The 22182-nt window shown below is 34.7% G+C and overlaps 4 protein-coding genes and 1 long non-coding RNA gene across 6 annotated transcripts; all 5 read right to left on the bottom strand.

Moving 5' to 3' along the window:
* Nucleotides 1-237: 237 nt before the first annotated feature.
* Nucleotides 238-1263, bottom strand: LOC121244913 (abscisic stress-ripening protein 1-like). Its single transcript, XM_041143156.1, has 2 exons — nucleotides 916-1263; nucleotides 238-689 (listed from the first exon to the last, which is right to left on the bottom strand). Exons 1-2 carry the CDS (start codon nucleotides 1156-1158, stop codon nucleotides 504-506), a joined length of 429 nt encoding a protein of 142 aa, XP_040999090.1. The 5' UTR covers nucleotides 1159-1263; the 3' UTR covers nucleotides 238-503.
* Nucleotides 1264-7176: 5913 nt separating this feature from the next.
* LOC121244863 (protein SET DOMAIN GROUP 41) lies at nucleotides 7177-10020 on the bottom strand. Its single transcript, XM_041143088.1, has 5 exons — nucleotides 9218-10020; nucleotides 9094-9133; nucleotides 8889-8995; nucleotides 8434-8532; nucleotides 7177-8227 (listed from the first exon to the last, which is right to left on the bottom strand). The coding sequence occupies exons 1-5, from the start codon at nucleotides 9983-9985 to the stop codon at nucleotides 7202-7204; spliced, it is 2040 nt and encodes a 679-aa protein (XP_040999022.1). The 5' UTR covers nucleotides 9986-10020; the 3' UTR covers nucleotides 7177-7201.
* A 927-nt stretch (nucleotides 10021-10947) lies between these two features.
* Nucleotides 10948-14059, bottom strand: LOC121243839 (thioredoxin Y1, chloroplastic-like). 2 transcript variants are annotated; one of them, XM_041141907.1, is made up of 5 exons: nucleotides 13730-14059; nucleotides 12451-12539; nucleotides 11962-12139; nucleotides 11325-11395; nucleotides 10948-11232 (listed from the first exon to the last, which is right to left on the bottom strand). In XM_041141907.1, the coding sequence occupies exons 1-4, from the start codon at nucleotides 13922-13924 to the stop codon at nucleotides 11330-11332; spliced, it is 528 nt and encodes a 175-aa protein (XP_040997841.1). In that variant the 5' UTR covers nucleotides 13925-14059; the 3' UTR covers nucleotides 10948-11232; nucleotides 11325-11329. The 2 variants fall into 2 exon arrangements, with proteins under 2 accessions (XP_040997841.1, XP_040997840.1); XM_041141906.1 differs by having other exon boundaries at nucleotides 11330-11395; nucleotides 13730-14057.
* A 737-nt stretch (nucleotides 14060-14796) lies between these two features.
* On the bottom strand, nucleotides 14797-18927 carry LOC121244617. The gene is made up of 4 exons (XM_041142769.1): nucleotides 18544-18927; nucleotides 16408-16802; nucleotides 15493-15683; nucleotides 14797-15402 (listed from the first exon to the last, which is right to left on the bottom strand). The coding sequence occupies exons 1-4, from the start codon at nucleotides 18828-18830 to the stop codon at nucleotides 15001-15003; spliced, it is 1275 nt and encodes a 424-aa protein (XP_040998703.1). The 5' UTR covers nucleotides 18831-18927; the 3' UTR covers nucleotides 14797-15000.
* Nucleotides 18928-21448: 2521 nt separating this feature from the next.
* LOC121244522 lies at nucleotides 21449-22166 on the bottom strand. The gene is made up of 2 exons (XR_005936446.1): nucleotides 21906-22166; nucleotides 21449-21803 (listed from the first exon to the last, which is right to left on the bottom strand). It is a non-coding gene; the product is annotated as an uncharacterized LOC121244522 (long non-coding RNA).
* Between the last annotated feature and the right edge of the window lie 16 nt (nucleotides 22167-22182).

Here is a 22182-nt window from a genome sequence, read left to right on the forward strand (position 1 = left end):
ACGCAAAGGTTCTTGTAATTGACAAACTGCAGCAAATAGAAAATGTCCGCGCCTATAGGATATATGGTCCTCTTATTAATTAATTCTGTCATTATAAAAATAAAGAAAATGAAAGATGAGAAAAATATCATATTCCATGCATTTAATCTGTCAATTTTCAAGCTCATTAGGGAAAGAAAAAAAAATTAATAAAATGAAGTATATATAATAAAAGAGACGATAGATTTTCTGAGATAATTAACAAACGTATATATCATTAATATTAACAATGGGTAATAAGAAAACCAGATGGCACCCATTTAATTAACAAGGACGCAAGGAAGCATTTCACAAACTCATGACTCTGGCACAAGAGTTATTTAAGGTAGTTGCAGCTTACTCATGGTGGTGTATCCAAACACAGAAACACTTGGAGAAAGTAAAGAAAAGAAAGAAAAACACGCAGTTAATTAAAAGATCAAGACATGACTTGGGAAGAGATTCTGTCTTCGTTTTTTAATTCTCTAACCAAAAAGATGGTGGTGCTTCTTTCCATGAGCCTCTTCCTCCTCTTCCTTTGCCTCTTTCTTCTCATGACGCTCGTGGAAGGCGAAACCACCGGCCCCAACTGCAGCTGCTGCTGCAACCTCCTCTTGTATCTTGTGCCTGTGGCCATGCTCCGGGTCTTTCTTCGCCTCATGCTTCTCATACTGACACAAATTATCAGAAAAAAGAGCAAGAATACAAAAAAAGTGGGTCAAAACTCTAAAATTCTAGCCTTAACAAAGATTTTAAAACCTATAATATTCATGTTGTTTGCAGCTACGTACTATATATATATATATATATATATATATATATATATATACACACACACATACACACGAGATAGAAGAAAATAACATATATATTTGAGAAAAAGAACGAAATAATTACCAAGGCATAAGCGCCAGCTGCGGCAGCACCAAGCTTGCCAACCTCCTCGAGATGCTTGTGGTGCTTCTTTTCCTTCTCGTAGTCGACCTGATCAGGCTCGGTGGTGACAGCAATCACTTCTGTAGTCTCGGAGTACTGGCCGTGGCCGCAGCAATAAGCGACGTCCGAGTAGACATTGTCGACGGGCTTTTCTTCATCCTTGTGGTGGAAGAGGCCATGGTGGTGGTGCTTTTCCTCAGCCATGATTTTTGGTAGTAGTAGTGGTACTGATGATGAGTGTTTTGGAGTGTGAAAGAGGAAAATAATGAAAGAGAGAGATTGTTTGATGTGTTGTGGGAGAGTGGTTTGTGTGGGGGTTGGCATTTATAGGGGAAGGCCGGGGCCAACTAGTGCCATACTAGACTCACTTGCTAGCTCTTTTCTTCATTGTAATTTGTGGGTGGCCATAATGTTGTCATGGACGGTCACGATCGATTTCTTTGGGCTCACGGATCTTCTTTAATTTTCTGCTTTATATCCACCATTTTTGGATAATGCTTGTGTTTTTTTGGAGGGGCATGTTTTGTCTGTGGGTTCTGATCATCATCTTCATTTGCGGTTATTAATATAGTGTTCCTAGCCCAATTCAACATAAAGTGAACCATTTTCTCTCGAAGCATGGCATGCATGACTGAGGAAAATGGTTTGTTAGAATAGTATTACTTAATTATATATATATATATATATATGCTTATTATAGAATATATTCATAATGTTTTAGTATGTATGGTAATATAATTTATTTTCTACCATATTTAGTTTATTGTATAAATCAATCAGTATCAATTAGTATCTATATTTTCATTCTTTCTCTAACCTCATTCACCTATAAATACAAAAACATATGTTATATATTCAAGAACAATTGAAAATGCAGGATGTTATGGTACGTTAACAATATTTCTGAAAATGCAACGCATGCATGAGACAGTAATAAAGATAATATAGGTTGAAGAAACTCTTCCTTCATCTTATAATTCTCATTTGCACTTGTCGATATGAAGAATAGTATTGATTTTCTGAGAATTGAAACCTATATTTCGAAAAACAACTATTTGTCCTATATATATATATATATATATATATATATATATATAACCTTGTTATTCCTCTAGCAATTAAGCAATATGACAAACACAACATGAGCAATAGAGATATTCAAGATCAATAGAGGCCGCCACTAGTATATAAATTGGGGTTTTGGTTTGGATATCGAATTATATGCATGCATGCTAGTAACATTCATGGGGTTTTTGGGAGTTTCAACACCTATATTGATGAAGATGGGATCTCCTTTTAAAATGGGAAGAGAGATATATCTTAATCTTAAAATATATAGTACATGATTTTACCTTAATTCCCAGATGACAATATTCTTGCTTTGAAGTGAATATATCCTACAGTTTTGTCTATAAGCATGATCCCCGGCCATGATATGTTTTATGAAAGAGAGATAAACGGATGGACATGAAGTGAGTCTTATAATATTTATTAAAAATTTAATACCGTTGACTCTAATTCATATATCTATTTCTCTCCTATTTATAAACTTAAACCCTATATTAATTCATATAAATACAACTATAAGAGATATGAATATTCCATCCAAATCCATATGATCATATAATTTCTAGTAATCTAATTATGAAAGTTTTTTCTTGTGATCATTATATAACTTTCTGAGAAAAAAAAAATCAAATCCCTTAATTATCTTTTAATGGGCCAATATTGTTGCTTCCATAACCCTCTTTCTTAACCCAATTAAAGGAAATTTAATTTATTTGAAATCACACTATAATATTAAAAAATACTTCAAACTAAAGAAAACTCCATAATGATTAGCTATATATATATATATATATATATATATATATACAAATTAGCTTATAAGATTTTTTTTTTATGGAAATTTAATAACTGTATGTACAATAAATTAAGTTTAAGATCACGACTTTGATGCTTCATGTCCTTCTAGAAAAATAGTATAATTTCTACATATATTAATGCTCGTTAATGGTAGGTAAGTGTAAACTTCATCCATACCATCTTCTTATAAATTGCCTTTACACGTATATACGTACTCGGTGGCCTTATGATCACCATAAACAGGCCAATTCTTCAAAATGGTCCCAAAATGAAATAAATCCTTATTATTAAGGCAGCTAGCTCAATGTAGTTATAAAATCCTCCACATGATACTGACGTCACGATGTGGCTTTAGTTGATCCAACAGTGATCACCTATGCCCAATTCGCAGATTAACCCATATTTCTTAATATTTTTATTAAAGATCAGTAATAAGAATAAAATACAGTCTTAAGATATGCAAGTCCTACATATTTATGTTAATTTATAAACATCTATATTATATTTGCTACCATGAAAATGACCTTATAATTAACGGGTAGATCTTTCTTCTTGTTTTTTCTTAGCAAGTTTTCCTTTAACGGGTAGATCTTGATTGAAAGTAAAGATTATGATCACAGAGTGACATTTAGAGTGCAAATTTAAAAGTTATGGTAATTTATTGGAACAAAATATATTCTCTTCTAACGAAAAACATAGCAATGAATGTTGGCTCAAGGGGCTCCCAATAGTATTTTCTACATTTTTTTTTTTTTTTTTTTTTTGCTTACATTTTTTCTACTCACAAAAGAAAAGGGATATTGTTGGCTCAATTGAAGAATAATATATAATTTCCTATTTTTTAAGTGTTTATTTTGACTTAATTAGTACATGTTTGGGATTGCAATAAGAAATAAATATTTTCATAATAGTACTGTTTTTAATTGTAGAAAGCTGTTTATTTTTTGGTAAACATACATCTAATTAAGATGTTTTTAAAATTAATTCCTTTTAACTTTTTAAAATGTAGAATATATTATTTGCAAAGACTTTTCAATAAAAATCTCAATTTAATTTTTAAATAAAAATGAACTTTCAACTTTTTTTTAGGTACTGCTTAAAGCATTGATCTTTATAGACTTATCAAACATTATTTTTCTTTAAAACAACTTATAGGTTGTTGAAAACACTTTTTGAACTTTAAACAACTTCACCGCCAGATAGCTTTACGTGACTTTTGACTTATTTTAACGTCCAAGTTGGTTAGTTATTTATTTATTTTTTTTTCTGTTCTGACGTTGATATAGGATTACGTAATCTCATTTCATCTAAACAAAATATAATGTAATTTCGAAACGTCAAAGATCTTAATGCGAGTTTGGGATGGTACTGATCTCACAAATTACAATGCTAGGTGGCTCAATGAACTTTGGTCCTTTTTCTCCCAATAATTTAATACGAAATGTGACATTTCAACCTATCAATTAGGATTTCAATTCAAACAGATTTTTATTTTTATTTTTTCCAGAAAAAAGTGGAGGACAAGGAAAATTAAAGGCTGGTGGCGTGGCCCCATTTCAATGGTATTTTGCTTTTAATTTTATTTTTTTGTCGGCAAAGATCAGTATATTCACCCCAAAGATACTCATTTCTACAATTTATCTCCCTCAAAATGTGATTATTTTTATCAGTAAATTAATGTTTCATATCATAGGCATGGCCTCTCTTTCTCCACACCTCGCCTTTTTAATATATATATATATATATATATATATATGTATAAAAGAAAAAAATCACCCAAAAATTAAAAAATAAAATAAAATTTGGCACTTTATAAGGTACGTAATAGCCACTCCACTGTAGATCCACCACCTCTTTATTATAATTTATTAATTGTATCATTAATCTTCCATCACTATTAAGGTAGATTTTGGATTCGACTAAAAGAAATTAAAGATCGATCACAGGATTATGTCTCATAAATTTTAAGAAGTTAAGAACAAGTATTAATTTTAGAGTTTGCATGAAAATCAAATGAATTAGATTGAAAGAATATTAATGTCGAATATAATTTAGACAAAAAAATTGTATTTTTTTGAATTACTTATTATTAAATACGGCCTTATGAATTAGCAATATGTACCTTTTCTTTGAGAAGTAACCTGAGAAAATTATGAATGTTAACAACTAATAAAATGGTAAATATATAAAAAACAGATAAGTATTTGCAAATATATATATATATATATATATATGATTAATATGGCATTGCAATTTCATTTTGTTTGTTTTGATTGCGAGGCACATGACTAATAGTGTAATGTTAGCCATAATTATGGAGTGTGCAAGTGCCATGTAATCCTTTTAAAAATGCTGAGCGGGGCCTACTATCAAAAATTAGTTTTTTTACTCACATAAATATCGTATTTATTCAGTTTTTTCAAAAAGATTACACGGCACTTACGCAATTCATGACTGCAAATATCATTTCACTTTAGGCAATTACTCGAGCATAGATAAAAGAATTTTATTTTATATATATATAAAAGAAAATAATGTAAAATATTGATCAAAGTTTGCTAGGGTTATTGTTTCAATTTTAGAAGTTAAGAGTAGAATGGGAAAAAGGCATGCACATGAAATAAATATAATTCTATTTTGTTGAATCTTTAATGATGTCAAAATATCCATGTGAAACAACACTAATATTAGAGTCGAAATCATTCCACGTGTTTGCATGTCTTTCTCTCATTTTAAGTGTTAATTGAAATGTAGCCGTAAAATCTAAGAGATCCATCCTATATTTCATTTTGATGGAGCATTATAGAAATCTTTTGGAGAAGAGAATCGGATGAAAACCCAATTAAGGGGACAATCAAAAGAGAAAAATCAAAGAACACAAGATAATTAATGAAAAGTGGTCTTGACCCATGGAAGAAAGATCGATGCATGTGTTTATGCATGGCTGGTGATCATCAGATTAAAATTCTTGGGCAGAAATACAAGCTGCATTTAATAATACTCCATTTCTAGCTTTTGTGCTGAATGATGAAAAATAACATCTGATCTCTAATTTTTCATATTTTGTTTGTGGTAGTGGGTGGCGGCAACTTTGGACACAATAGAGAAAGATCGATAAATATGATGATTAAGGGCATGAATTAATATTATATTTATATAAAAAGGTTGCTTTAAAAATTGCCAATTCTGTCTGTGGACCCAAAAAGGAAACGCTCAGATCTCAAACTAATCCAAGTGAAGTGAACATATAAGCTGCATTATTAATGTTGGATGCGTTTTGCCTAGAAAATAATTAATTTGATCTGACCAAAACCCTAAAAAGTTAGACACATCCAAACAATAAAAGGGTCATAAAGGAAAAATTAAAAAAAGTCATATAAAAATAAATTTATAAATTGACGTGATTTGATGTGCGATGTTAGATTATAAATATGTTTTTATTGTACAGCAAACTTAACGTATTATATGAAACTATATCAATTTATGAGTATTCCCTTTCCAATCACTCCAATCATTTCCCCATTTATATATCTTCAACAATTGCATTGCTCCACGTTTTATTTTTGAAGTTTTTGTATTTTTTTTTTATTTGATAAAATTAAATATGTTTTGAGAAATTTTAATTTTAGGGGAGATGGGACAGAACCTAGAACTAATAAAATGTCCAATAATAATTTTGATTATAAATAGATGAGATTTTTAACTTCTCAATATATAATTTGAGAATTCAAGAAATTACTCTATAATCAAAGAAAGAAAAGGCTATTTATTAAGCCCAAGTTTTTGCTTCGAAGATGCCTATATTCGAAACCGAACCTGGACGGAATTGTGCATTTGGTGATGATTAATTAAAGAGAGATTGCATGAGCCTCGTGTTTGGATAAAAAGAAAAGGTGTATACATTCGTATCTTGTAAGATGGGGTAGTCCACAGCATAAAACGGGTTGTCGTACAGTGACATTAATGTTTTGGATATCGATGGAATTAGGTCCCGATGGGTCGCATCGCAATCACGTTTGTGTAGCCACGTTGCCCTCATCACGGGGTGCACTTGGATTATTATTATTATTATTATTTTCATTGGGTCACGTAAAAAATTCTTCCCACTACTTCTATCAACCTTGAACTTAAAAAAAATAGATATTTTGGGCTAGGTTGGGCTGCTGAGCTGGATTAGCATGTTGGAAGAAATACAAGCCCACCTAATGGACTGAACAGTCTGTAGCCCATCTTAATTGAACAAGCCGGGCTCGTTGCAGACTCAAAACCAATTAATCAAACATTTCACAGCCTTGGATAAATGGCGAATGAAGTTCCTGATTGAGCAGCTCAAATTAATCAGTAACTGCTTGGACAACACATAAAAATCTGGTACGTTTCATTATTTGTCTGTTTCATGAAAACGATTTATCAAACACCCTTCAGGGTCTAAAATATTATGAATGTGAGTAATCAAATAGGAGTGTCGACCATAGCATATGCAAGCTAAATATCCTCCAAATAGTAGGCAATGAACACCAACCTGGAAGATACATGTATGTGCTTCACACACAGAAAAACTTCCCTCATCCCCATGATAAGAAACAACAGCACTGCTCCTAAGATGAGGCTGGATATCCCTTGTACTAAAATCTTTCCTTGCTCCAAGCCAGCTGAACTCAATGGGATCTTTGACTGCTCTCAAATACTGGCAACGGTGAATTAGAAAATCCCAAACCGTTTGTGTGATATTAGTGACACAATCAAAGAACTCACTAGATATGTTCTCCAAATCTGTACTTTGAGCTTCCCTGTGATGTAGAATGGCTATAAACTTTTGCATCAATGAGCACTTGGAGCAGATATATTTGGAGAGAGTATAAGAAAGGTTTGTTGCAGGCAGGCCGGGTTTGACAATTATACTCCATACTGAGCTTCTTGCAAGAGTTAATAGGGATTCTCCAGCACCTATCCAGAAATTTGCAACAGATGCAATTAGAGAAGGTTCGGACTGAAACAGATGGTGAGTTGCTCCTGCAAGCAATAATGAATATGCTGCACTGATCCTGCTCAAGTCCAGAGCTTCCAAGTGATGCTCTTCCATTCCAGAATATAGAGTCAACAAGTCACTTGCACGGACTTTATATGCCGAAACCAGTGTTGTATAGGCATTTAGAGAGAGGTAGTGCAGGGGATGCAACTTGAAGACTGACTGAGATTTTTCTTCCCTGCCTCCTAGCTGCTCGTAAAGGAGACCTTGAGTGAGCATGTCCTCAAGCTTCTTGCAACATGATTCTGAATCACCACTTTCCAGATATTCAGTTATAGCATCATTAATATGATCAGTCAAGCTTTCAATTGCACCGTCAATATAGATGTCTTGACCAGAAAGTAAACTGGAAGATTGAAGACTAGCAGGATAAACTTCCTAAAAAGGAAAATGGCAAAAGATTTCCTGTTTAGGTCATGTTCACGGATATGTTGGCTAAATGAACGCTAAAGTGCACCAAAAAGTAAAATGTGAAGAGGCAAATGGAAAGATATCACTGGGTTGTAGTTGTAAGCTCCTAGAGTGAATTCAAACATGAGGACATCAAGCAAATACATAGTATGGCTTTTTCACCAAAATCTTACTTGCAGAATGTGATCCACATAGGTCAGATGTGAAGAACTACATCGCCTACAACAGCAGATAAACCGATACTTTGACCATAACTCAGATTGCCTCATTTCCTGGGGAGCCAATGTTGCACATAAGATGTTAGAATGAAAGAACAATGATTCAGAATCTCAAATAATAAATAGATTCCAAAAGGGCTTCGAAGAAAACAAGTTAAGTAAAACCCTAATAAATCAACAAAAAATCTAAACATGTAAACATGATTGTTAGTTTTATCAATACATTTGTTCATAGAATTTCCCAAGTTTAATATTTCTTACTCAATCAATGGAGTAATAAAAAAAACAAGACAAACAGGTTGATAGGCCTGATAAACACAAGTAGAATTACCAAAGTGGCAAAGTTTTAATATTTTTAATGTTGTTCATCGGACTCTGATGAACAAAAGTAGGTGAAATAGGAAATATACCTTAGGATGCAACAAGTCAGTGTAAGCAACAGTCACTTCCTCCCCTTTCTTTATCCTCTTAATACTCCTAACAACAACTTTTGGACCATTATTCTCCCTCATCTCACCTGCAACAATGAAGATTAAAATCCGTTCATACGCTTATGCAACTTAAAAATTAACTTTTTTTTATAACAAAGGTTTAAAAGATAACCCAAAGATATACCATATGATAATTCACTAATGCTACAAACACCACTCTCTATCTGCAACAAAATAGACGAATTAATCTCACTGACAACTCTCCTAGATTTCAAAAAATTGTTGAAGAATCGGCGAAAGATGCTTACTTGAGTTTCTAGGCCATGGCGGGCGCATGGGACAATCCTAAGCCTCGCTTGAGCGCAACAAGGAGGTGGAGAGGACAGAAAAAACCGGTAAGAAGCGTTGGGGGAGCAGCTGTGATTGATCCAAGAGAAGCTGGGGTCGTAAACAGCAATACCGAGGGTTCGCCCCGAGTCATCCTGCACCTCCACGGCGTTCGTTAGCACCAGGCACAGCGCCGCCTCCTCCAAAACGAAGTCGTTTGGCTCCGAGGACGCATAGCCCTCTCTCATCTTCCTCGCCTCGGCCATGACTCTAGCGCCATCGCGAATTCTCTCAACAAACTCTTCGTCATAGCCAGTCCTCGCGAGCAGCTTGTCGCGGTTGGTGAGCAAGCCGGCGAGCCGTCCGTTTGGGACGGAGCGACACGAGGCGGGGAGGGAATGAAGGAAGCGGAGGGCGGCGCGGAGGTCACAGGATTCTCCGAATGATGAGGGATGGGATCGGAGGAGGTGGAATTCGGAGCTAGAAAAATGGAGGGGGGAATCGGAAGAGGAGCAGCGAGGGGAGCAGTAGGAGAGGAGGTGGGGAGGGAGAGGGAGGGGAATATGGGGAAAGGTGGGGCGAATAGGGAGAGGGGAGAAGCAGGCGGAGCAGTGAGAGAGGAGGAAGGAATCGTGGAGGGAGTAAGAGAGAGGAGGGACTGGTGGGGTAATGTCTTGCCCCATTTCTATATCCTCCCTACCTCTCATCTCCATCTCCATCTCCATCTCTGCTTTCAAACTGCACGGCATAGGGACGCTCGGAACGGGGCGACAAAATGGACAACATTAATTAGAACAAAAAATTAAGCTCACGTGTCATTTTAATCAGCAATTATAAAAATATTTAGAGCAAAAAAAATTATAATTTCATAATAAATGGACAACATTAATTTGATATCATGAGATCTACTAAACAATAAAAAGTGTTTAGAATAGAAAATTATCAAAAGTCTTTAATCGGCCAATTTTCCATAAAAAAATTATTTTTTATATAATGGTTATTGAACTCGATAAAAAATAGGATATGTGACTTCGAAGGTAATCTTAAGCCTGTTTAGATCGTGAGATAAAATAAGATGAGTTGAGATGATTTATGAATAATAGTAAAATTATTAATTAAAATTATATTAGAGAAGATGAGATGAGATGAGATGATATGAGATGTTTATCACTGCATCCAAACAAGCCCTTAATGTAGGGTTGCTACTAAAAAAAGCTTGATAATTTGAAGTGAAAATTAGCTTTGGTTATCATGGTTACTTGATAATTTGAAGCAAGAAATGCTTTAGCACATATTTTATAAAAGTAAACCAAACAATTGATATGACTTGATGTGATATATCAAATTGTAAAATTACTTTTATTAAAAAAATAAATCTCATAAAACCATGACAAAATGTAAATTTACTTTCATAAAATCTTTTCATGCAATTTATCGAGCAAAACCAGGGGAGACCAAGAAGCAATAGAGCTCTCTTTGGGTGATTCATTGATTTGTTTCTCCTGTGAAATGTAAATAAATAAGGAGATCGATGCAAAAAAGAAGCCTTCAGACAGCCAATCAGGCATTCATCCTCCCAGCTAACTCTGTTTGGTTGACTTAATTAGCTACCAGCAATTAGACTACAATTAGCAAAAAAATTATCACCCAAGACATAACAGTGAGGACCCTGAAATCATTAACCATGCTAGTATAATGGATGAATGTTCCCTGGAATCAACAAGAGAAATTTATTTCTTCCTCATCAAAATTTAGATACAGATACAACTTTTGTGCAGATCCATTACAGTCGGAATGATCTACTGCCAAAGTTTGTTTGACCTTTCCTTAACATTATCAAGGGTAACATGGCAGAAACTCAATATATTTTTCAGTACAACATCAGTTGCAAAAAAATTGGAAAGGAAGCGCCCAAAGAAGGATAGAAGAATCTCCTGTGCAATCTTCGTTTATGAAATCCAGTTTCCCAATGTAAAAGCTTGATTTCTTTTCTGAACTGAAAAATATTAACCAAGTATGAGAGAGACGGGAAGGAAACAAAGAAAGAGCGCACAGAAGAAAATCATGGAGACAAAACAAAAGGTTTACCTTACCTATTGCTTAACTTTCAGAGAGTTTTCGATTCGTTGGACGAGCTGATCTGCAGTTAAAGCACCCTCCTGAAAATAATTAAACCAACAACTCTTTGATCAAAATCAACATAATTTCACAAATAGCCATGAGAGAGGGAGCAGTACTTGGGTTCTATGATGCTATTTATTTTCTCTCAGTGATGTAAACTAATCATTGTTAAGTCCCAATAACTGCACATACACTCCATAAAGGAACATAATCGTTGCCAAGCAACAGACTTTGATTTGTCCAGATCGGACCATTAAAAGGAATTTTTATTTTTGATAAGTCGGACCATTAAAAGGAATTACAGAGTTTCCCTAAAACTCCTAAAACCAAAAGCCAATTCAACCAAATGTAGATAAAATTGAAATATACAAAAATAAAAGGTGTCAGTCTACATATTTTGAGCCTGCATAAAGATTGGAAATAATAAGACAAATCAAGTAACTAAGAGTCAATACAATTTCAGGCATGTGTGAGATTTTACGTGTCCTTGTAGAAGTTTAAGAAGAGACTTCAATGCACTTCCATAAATTTATACATAAACATCCTAAAGATGGTAAAAAACCAAGTTCCACAGGAAAGGAAGCGAGACGAAAATTAAACTCACAAAGCGATCATAAGGTTCTCCGTCCCTAAATAGAATGAAAGTAGGCAATGCTTCGATTCTGAATTTATCAGCACTGCTAGGGTACTTCTCAGTGTCTATCTTCACCACCTGGATCTTATCTTGCAGCCGAGCACTGACTTCATTGAGAACGGGGCCCATAAATTGACAAGGACCACACCTGGAAACCATAACTTGGGTAACTCATTCTTCAATTTTAAACTTTTTTGCTATCATAAAAACAAGGAATTCATGACAAAGACCTTCACCAGCAGCCTATAGTGTGAAAAATATCATATGCTATTAAGAATAAAGATTTAATCACAAGATAGCCATCACAACTTTCCACATAAGTAATTTTTTTCCACATTATCATTTCAGGGGATAAATTAGGCTGCAACATGGTCAGAGACCATCTCAGTCTGACCCCTCTTTGGAAAAATATGAAAACAGAAAAAAGGGGGAGTTACACAAAAGCAGGGACGAACGCACCAGGTTGCATAGAAGTCAACCAATACAGGTTTGTCAGAATTAGCCAGCAAATCATCAAAAGAGGAAAATGACTGCTTCTTGGCTTTGACCTGCATGAAATATTTGTGGTACATACAAATCAACCGTTATTTCAGAAGAGAAATTCAAACTTAGAAGTCATAGCATACAAGTATTAAGAGAATCCAGTTTTTAGTTATTTATAGCTGCTATATAGTCAAATTGAATAACGGTTTTGTTGCATCCAGTTTTACTGATATTTATAAATTTCTCAGAAATGTATAAAGAAAAGGCTGAATTATAACATAACTGAGGAGTACCAAACAGACTTATGATAGCCTCATGAGCAAAAATGAGTTCAAGTTGGGTGATAAAGAATTGCATTAAATGCACAATTTGAAATATCTTGCGTTTAAAACAGACATTAAACACATTAAATACATTTTCAAGAATTGTACACTCGAAGAATGAGAAACATGAACAAAGAATAATTTCATCTTCTTCATGTCATGACTGACAACATAATGGGTTGAAGAATTTCTAATCTTGACTTTTGACAGCTGATTACTGGTTAAATGATCCCAATGGCTATGTGATTTTGAGAAGTTAACTGGAGCTTCCTCTAATATAAAAAATTGAGAATTTATAAGCAACAAGTAGATTACAAGTCAAAGCTCAAGATTATTGGGATGTACCGTTATAAGAACAGAAAATTATTAAAAAAAAAAAAAAAAAAAAAAAAAGTAAGATGTAGTTTTCAGCCACAAAAATCCTCTTCACACGTTTAGTAAAAACCTCTAGAAATTACTTAAATCTGAAATGGTACTATGCGATTAAGTCTGCTTTGCCATACAGTATCATGCCTAATCCATGGTATCAAGATTGCATAGAGATTAGTCTTCAGCGAGAAAGCAACTCACTTATATGTCACGTTACTTTCTCTTCCTAATAGAATCGGAAATTGTTCTTCTCCTTATTGAAAGCAATAACTTGAACTAGTTCTATTATTACGCTTAATAAAGTTGAGATCTTCGTTTCTTAAAACCCAGAAACAAATCCCAAATGACTTTTCTGTAACCTCAGAGCTGCAAATCTGACATATCTTCGCAGTAACTACTAAGAAGATTAAGCTCTAGAATAATGTTAATAATAGTAAGAAACCAATTCAACTAACTTCAAAGAAAAAAATTACGACGAATGAAAAAGAAAAACCGGATTTTCCGTTATTCGTTCCAATTTTCTAGGCAAACAGAGCACGGTTCATGAAATTCGAAATTGTTACCAGAGGAAGAACTCGAGGTCGCGCGGGTGAGCACACCCCAGTGTTTCCAACTCTAAATTTCTGAGTGCGTAGAGGAAACTGCAGAGAAGTCGACGAAGACAACTTTGACGAACAAGACGGAGCCGCTAAACGATTAGAGCTACCCCGACCCGAATCCAAGGAAGGAATCGTCAAAACAGGTACCGAAACCGCCATTTGAAGCAGATTCCAGAAGAAAATCCCACGGAAAACTTGATGAAGTTTGGATAATCGGCCGAAAGGAAGGGAAAATATCTGCTTGTTTGAAGGGAAAATGAAATCCGAGAAAGAAATAAATAGAAGGAGAAAGCGCGAGTGAAGCAACGAACATTTTGATGTAAGTTGGTAGCTGTTGATGGCGTAGACTAACTAACAAAGTTATTAGATCGGACGGACAGAAAAAGCCCAGACTGAATATTTTGGCTCGACTGTCGTTCCGCTTAACTTTCTGATAGGCGACGAGGAAAATTGGTTGCTACGTGCCGTTGAAGAAGTTTAGATTTGGCGGCTGTGGCTACTACCTAGCGTCTTCTCGGATTGTTGAAATTTGAATTACAAAAGAAAAAAAAATAATGAAAAACGCACAAATATTAAAAAAAATGTCTAAAAAATATAAGAGTTGTGACATGATTAATATTTATTAGTAGTTTTTTTTAATTTGAATTTCGAATTTTAAAATTTTTACCATTTTTAATAATTGATACATAAACTAGTATAGTTATGTAAGTAAAATTGTAAGTATAAATAACATTTTGAATAAAAACATATCAGAGTTGTGACATGATTAATATTTAATAATTTTTGGGTAATTTAAAAATACATAATGGTAATTTGGTGATTTTTTTTTTTTTTTGGAATTTAAAAAAAGTACATTATTAAAATATGGATAAAAATTCATGATAGGCGACATATAACGATAGTTTTGAAAATAATTTTTATCCCCAAGAATGGAACCATATTTTGAAGTTTCATAATGGACACAGAAAATAATTTGATACCAAAGCATTTAAGACCCAGATGAAGGTTTGTAAGATAAACAATGATACATAGTTTATAGTCTCCCGGGGAAGTGTTTCATTAACCATAATACAGAGAACAAAAGATACAGATGGGAGTGGTACATTGTATGTTCAATCTATTACACTTGAATCAGAGGTAGTAGCCGAGTGGGAAAACATACAAACGGGAGGAAAATTCAACATTATGATAGAAGTAGTGAAATGACTTATGGTATCGTGTCTGGAAATAGATCATCATCCATCGCTTGTCCATGTGAAGGCCAGAATTACAGCTGTTAGTGCAGAGAAAATGATTCCACAGGCAAAGACCAAAGTGGCCCTGCTCAGGCTTTTGTTGTTCAGGCTCTCTTCATTGCCTAACTCAACCTCTTTGAGAAGCTCCCTCACTTCGTCCATGTCCGAGTCCTTCGCAGCTTGGATAAGTCTACTTTGTATTTTCTCAAGCTTATTTAGCCTTCTGCCTCGGGACGCATCCTTGGCTGGCCAGATAAAACCTGTCATTTTCCAAAGAAGGATGCCTACATATATGGCCACGATACAGTCTACGCTGTAATGGTGACGCTCTCGAATCTCTCTTTGTGCGCTGTGCAGCACAAGAATCCATATAAGAGCTGAGCTAAAACCTCCATAAGCTTCCTGCAACCATGTTTATTATATAAAGAGGCCAGTCAGGTGGAAATGGTCACAAGATGAAAAGTGATTTCAAAACATACTATTAAATTATACCGTCCAAGCCATAGCTGTCAGTACAGCAACAAGCATGTGGCCGCTGTATAGGAGGTCATTGCAGCCGCCTCCAGCTTTCTTTAGCAGATTGTACCATGAAGATCCTTCTGAAGTGGTGGGTCGTAGGAAATCAATCAGAAAGCTCATTGAACCCCACTCTGGCTGATAGTCACTGTATTGTTCAGTATCAGCTGGAATAGAAGGGAAAGGTTAACAAACAGTTTCCACTTCAAGAAAACATATCGATGGTAGGAATATAGACATCACTGTAGAGGAAAATCTTTATGATCGTTGAATAAAGGATTCTAAAATAAAAAATATAAACACATTACACAACAAAAAAGCCAGCATGCAAAAACGCTTGAAGAACTTTCTACATCTATAAATGCCAATAAAGGAACAAAATTATCAATAATGACACAGTCGGAAGTCTCAAGCTACATGAAAAACGCTCCATAGCTTGTGGCAAGCAAAGTAACTCAGACCTAATAGTTCACAGATAATTGGGATTTAGATTTTTATAATTACCTTTGTAAATTTATTTTGAGGGGTGAGGACGCCGAGCTATATGACAATGTCATATGAGGTGCCTCATATTTACAGACATGGTCATATAGCAAGAATGGTAAAACATAAATATAAAATCAAGGTAAATATATGATGGTCGTATCAATCTAAATGATATGACACAATGCAGTCAAGTTTAGCAATATATTTAAAAAGCAGTCATGGAGAATGTGATTGATTCACGAAGTTCCTATGATTGCCCAGAAAACCAGAACACAACTAAAAAATAAAACCACTAAACAGTACAAGCCAAATCCTAGTTTAGAGGGTCATGAAAATAACATCCCCTACATGCATAATCCATTAGATAAATAACAGAAGCAAATGACCTTAATATATGGAACACACCGTAAGCTATATCCAGTTGTATTAACTGACGAATAGAAGCAGCATCCGAAGCATAAGGGACATAATACTTCTGAGCCCAGTGATGAGGATATGCAGGAACTCTAAACCGAGCAGCAGCACACCAAGGTCTGGCTGATGGAAGAATGGTGGATACAAAAGTTATGGCTCGTAGAAGACGGCCAATTCCCATGGTGAACATGTATCTTGCACCAAGCCCTAGGCCAGGAGCTTGAACAGATTCAAATAGTACAGAGAAAGCCAGCATCATAAACAGCATTAGGAAATGGTGCAGTCCAATAATACGAGCTCTTAGAATCTCAACAAAGGTTTGAGGAAGTTTCTCATTCAATGCTAGGAGTAACCACTGGCCAGTGTCAGGAAGAGGAGGTGTCTCACTGTCAACGATTAAGAAGCCAATCATAATCCCATTGTCAAACTTTAAGCTAGTAATAAAAGCAGAAATAGCATAGAAAATGAAAGGTATCCTTAGAATTCACTGACATAGGAGCCACGAGATGGTTGACCTTAAAAGTCCTAAAATATGCAGCTGGTGGATCTTACATTCAGAAAAAGATTAAACTACTAAATCGCTTACATGTTTACCATCTCAGGAAAAGTTACCACTTGATGTTTATTCAGGTTTCCTCGATGATTATCCAGGAACATACATAAAACACCAGCAAGTCACCTGTGCCTAGCGTGCTACCACATTAATGTTCTTGCTACCAAGTCTACAGAAGGTTTTGTCAGTCAACAGCACATACACATCAGGCAGCATATGTATCCATCAAGGCGTATCCATAACAATTCAACACATCATGAAAGTAGTCTCATTTTGTTATTTTGGGGCTCATGTACTTCAAGCAGAGTGAATGAAAATTTCAGAACATACATTGACATCAGAATGTATGAATGCCTCAGCCATAAGATAACAAATTGTAAGATTTGCTAGCATTATGTCAAATTCATCAATAGTAATTAAGAACTTTAGTTTGGGAAAATACATAGCCTTTGCATTACCTACACATGTTTGCTACTCTATTATTGAAATGCAACAGTAAGCATGTGGAGTTTCACAGAAATTACATGCCATTATGAAGCTTTCAATTCTTTAGCACTAATGCAACACGACCATCTCTTCTCCAAGGATTGGTCATAGATTTGAGATGGGCATTGTGTCAAGTTTGAGATCTCAATGAACATCTTTAGAGGCTGATAAAAGAAAAGAGAAAGAAGGTTTCATCTATCCCACAAAATTGTAAGATCGTAATATTACCCCAAAAGGGGAAAAAGACCCTCAAAACATGCAAAATACTACATCTTTTATAACATGTTAGACAAAATAATATGTGTGTATTTATAGCTGGCAAAGACTTTCTTTTATCTCCTTTTATGGGCGTTTGACCCCAAAAGGATGGGAAGGGAGATATTTTAACGAGTGACCTTCCTTTCAAGCAAAGTGGTCTTCACTCAATTGAGCCACCCCTTAGTGGAGAGACCGAAAAAGTTACAATGCAAAAACCAATCTTTCACATCTAAATTCAGAAGAGATCCATTGAGGATTCTATCTGACCTGTATTTAAGCAATCAGAATCGTCACAGTTAAAAGTGTAGCCAGCTGAAGTCCTTGGAACACTTGGGGAGATACTCTGCTATCTAACTTTGAGGCCATGAAATGACAGACTCGCTAAAAAGGGAAAGAAGCAAAATATTCCGGGCCTGAAACAAGTGTCTCCTACCAAATCTGTTACCATTGCCTGCTATTTCTATATCAACCAAATTTAACAGAGACAGGAGCCCTACGAGTAATCAATATCAACATCTACTCATATCAGAGAACAATTTAATCTACCGCTTAATTAATGCTTTACCCTAAATGCAGCATTTCCTATCCCTACCACTCTCCAATATATGTTTTTGATCAGATCACATCCTACAAAAGCTCAAACTATTTCTTTGACCTAATAGTCAATGAACGCCCGAAACCAAATCTGAGCCAATGTTAAAGTTTCACAGAACCCCATCATCTGTAACGAATACTTTTATCAATGTATCACCTTGGTCGCCTTCTTTCTAGCTAGAAAACAAAAATACATATACTAGGGAGATAAACAGAGGAAAGCAAATACTGATTACCGGTGCCAATTGAGGCCCAGCACGGCGGTGACGAAGCGCACGGATAGAGCTTCGAAGAGGAGAGCTGAGAGCATGAAGATCATGGAAGCGACAAAGGGTATGGCCGCGCGGAACTCAGAGGACCAGTGCTTGTAGAAAGGGACACGAATGACGGCGCTAAGAGCGAGCAGGGACCAGAGAACTGGCTGAAGACGCGCGTGCCATGCCGGGGAGAGGTGGCGGAGGTAGTCTATTGCGACGTAGGAAATGGCTGCGACGCCGAGACCTGGCGGCGCCGGCCACTGCATGGTTGCGGCTGCTGGAGCGTGGTTTAAGGAAAAGTGGAAGTTGGAGGTTGGAGCTTTGGGATACTAATAAGGCAATTTGTTTGTTCGCTGCAGTGTTTGTTAGTTTCTATTTATGAGGGAGCTCCATTTCATCGATCCAACGAAATTAAGTAAAATTAAATATAATTGTAAGAAAATACTCTATTCATGAAATGATTACATAAAATGAAATATATGAATTGATGTGATAGGTTAAATTATAAAATTATTTTTATTATAAAATAGATTTAATAAATTTTATAAAATTATATCAATTTGTGAATTTATTTTATGTAATCTCTTTATGTATGTGGTAGTTCTCTTAATTTTATATGATTTATTAAATCTATTTTATAATAAAATTAATTTTATAATTTTATATAATACATCCAATCACATCAGTAAATTTATTTCTATATAATCACTTTATTATTAAAATATTTTTTTAAGCATTAATTTGGCCACGTTACTATTGGACAAATTATTATTTTTTGTAATTATTTTGTAAAAGGATTACATCAGTTCGTGGATGTAGTAGCACTCTGTTTGCAAACAAAACACCAAAAGTCGTAACAGTTGGGTTTCAATCGTGTGCGACTTTGTTGACGAGGAAGCAGCGTGACAGGTAAATCAAATTCAATTTCTGTGTTACTTGGTAATAGATGCAATCTATACTCATATTCGAAATCGATTTTAGAAAAACCAAAAGCCATAACTTTTTGTTCGCATAATTTGTTTTTTCTGAAAGTAGACTGTTGGAACAAAAGGGCTGCAAATAAAAAATAATGAGAGAAATGTTTGCTTTAAGGTGCGTTATAATGTCGCTTTATTTAAAATAATATTTGCCTCTATTAATAATAGTATGCACATGAGTTACAAGAAAATTTACCTCTAAAATACAATAAAACTCAGAACAAGTTTATTTGTGTAGCAACGATATGCACATATAAAATTAGACCTTAAATACCCTTAGATTTTACTATTCAACCAAAAGATTAGAAATTTATTCTATGCAGAATGAACAGATCCTAATAATAAGTTTTCAAGAAATGAAGATTCTTGGAAGAGAGAAAATTTTGAAATTGACTTCTATCTACAATTCGTAGACTAATAGGTCTATTTATAGATAACTTATAAATGTGAATAAATTGTAACTTTTCATTTTTTTATAATCTGATCCAAATAGATATATTAGTTGTACCTGTTACCAAGTAACACAAAGATTGTCACCTTGCTTACCTCCCATCCATCCTCGCACGGGTTCGGAACCCAACAAGTGTATTTTTGGAATTTTATTTGCCAAGAGTTGTAGTATAATAGATCACTTGAATCCTACATGAGTTCGAATAAAATGCAAACTCAAAATATTATAACCAAACTTTCCTTAATTTCTCTCTTTTCAAAATAATTCATAACTTCTAAAAATAAATTTCAACATATTATTAATAATAAATATAATATATATTATTTTGAAAATATTTCCAACATAGACCCCTTGGCTTGTCAATTTGAAATTATCTTTCTTCCAAAATATTTCATTTATGCAAAAAACTTGTTATAAGGATTTGTTCGTTCTCGAGAAAACATATTTTTAATTTCTTAGTTGAATAGTAAAGCCTGAAGGCATCCAGGGTCTGATTTCATTTATGTATAGTACAGTTAGAAAATTTGGATTGTTTTGGACTGGATTGTATCTTAGAGGCAAATTCTCTTATAATTCGTATGCATACCGTTATTAGTAGGGGAAAATATTATCTTAAAGAAAGTGATAATGTAACGTGCATCAAATCAAACTCTTTCTCCTACTATTTTTTTTTTCTTTTGCAGCTCTTTGCACCAACAATTTCTATTCAAATGTGGACATATGAATTTCGCTTTAAATGCTAAATGTGTTGCTTAGTTCGATTTTTCCCCTTCTTGTAAATTACATGTATACAACCCCATAAGCATGTCAACGTGACATCCTAAAAAACATTAGACAAATATAGCCAGATGATTGTACGTTCAATGAAACATATGCATACAAAATGACAAAAATTGTACCGCCGTGCAAGTTATTTAATGAGAGAGAGAGAGAGAGAGAGTTGTTCAGCAGCAAATCAAGAGATATTTTTCTTTCCCCAATCCACCCGGTTAGAACTTGCACCTTAAATCATCTTCAGCTAATTGAATGTGCAGTTTATGGTCCATATTCAACTGTCAGTAATTTATGACACACATCACGAAAATGCTATGCAGTGTTATGAAATACAAATCACTGATTTGGAAAGGTCTCTTACCTTCTTTGAATTGTTGCTGGGAGGTTGAAGTTCATCAATGTTTGATTTTGAATTTTTAGAAGTCTAACATACTCTTTAGCCATATGGGAGAGGCCATTGTCCTAGCAAGCCAGCTAGCTCTACATAAAATGAGGCTCATTTTATGTAATCACATAACAGAAGAAAAACGAGAGTTGGAGGCATATTTAAGTAATCACTTCCCCACTAGAATGTACTCAATTTGAGCTTGACTTGACTTCAGTCTTCCATCACATTCAAAAGCAGTAATCGTCAAGGCCGTAATCAAAACCACAAAAAAAGAGCTATTCATTAAGGTGGGCATTTTCATGACAACTTCAGCTTCTAATAACTCCAATATTTAGAATAGATACAAAATAGAACATGAAAGTGAATACCAATTTCTAGTACTACAGAGCTCTATTCTTGCATTTTTGTAAGTTCTTTGTTGGAGCCTCTCCAACTTTGTGGTGCTGATCCTACAGATGGATTCACCCGAATCCCTCTTACAGGAGAACTTTGTCTTGCAGAAGATCATTAAACTTATAAAAATGGAGCTAGAAGGTTTTGGGTCAAAGCCCTATAGCCCAACTTGGCCACACAGTGAAGTACGGACAGCTGCAAGTTCTTTCTCCCCCACTACATGCATTTTTGTCATCTTTCTCGAATTATGGTCAATCTGCAGTTTTGTTGATGAACCTTTTATTAATGACATAGCAACTAAGGATCTAAAATATAGTACTTTCAAAATATGAATGAAGCGGAGTTCTATAATAATTACATGTTGCATAAAGGCCTTGGTGGCAATCTCTTTTAAGAAACATTGGAGCCTGAGTTGGCCATTTTTCTTTTCTTTTTCCTGCGTGTTGTGTTTTGGAGTGTTTGGTAAAGCATCGTGAATCACAAGTCAGGGTGCCTAGTATCTAGTATTGACTTATCTCTTGGGCTCTTGGTGGTATCAAGGAACTGCATAATTGTCCTGATATGGACTTCTACGTATTATTCAAATTTTGATGTACTCTCTCGCCCCAGAAGAACTGATCTCTTAAGAATGGAAC

This window comes from Juglans microcarpa x Juglans regia, chromosome 8S (genome assembly GCF_004785595.1).
Source record: "Juglans microcarpa x Juglans regia isolate MS1-56 chromosome 8S, Jm3101_v1.0, whole genome shotgun sequence".
Taxonomy (NCBI): Eukaryota; Viridiplantae; Streptophyta; class Magnoliopsida; order Fagales; family Juglandaceae; genus Juglans; species Juglans microcarpa x Juglans regia.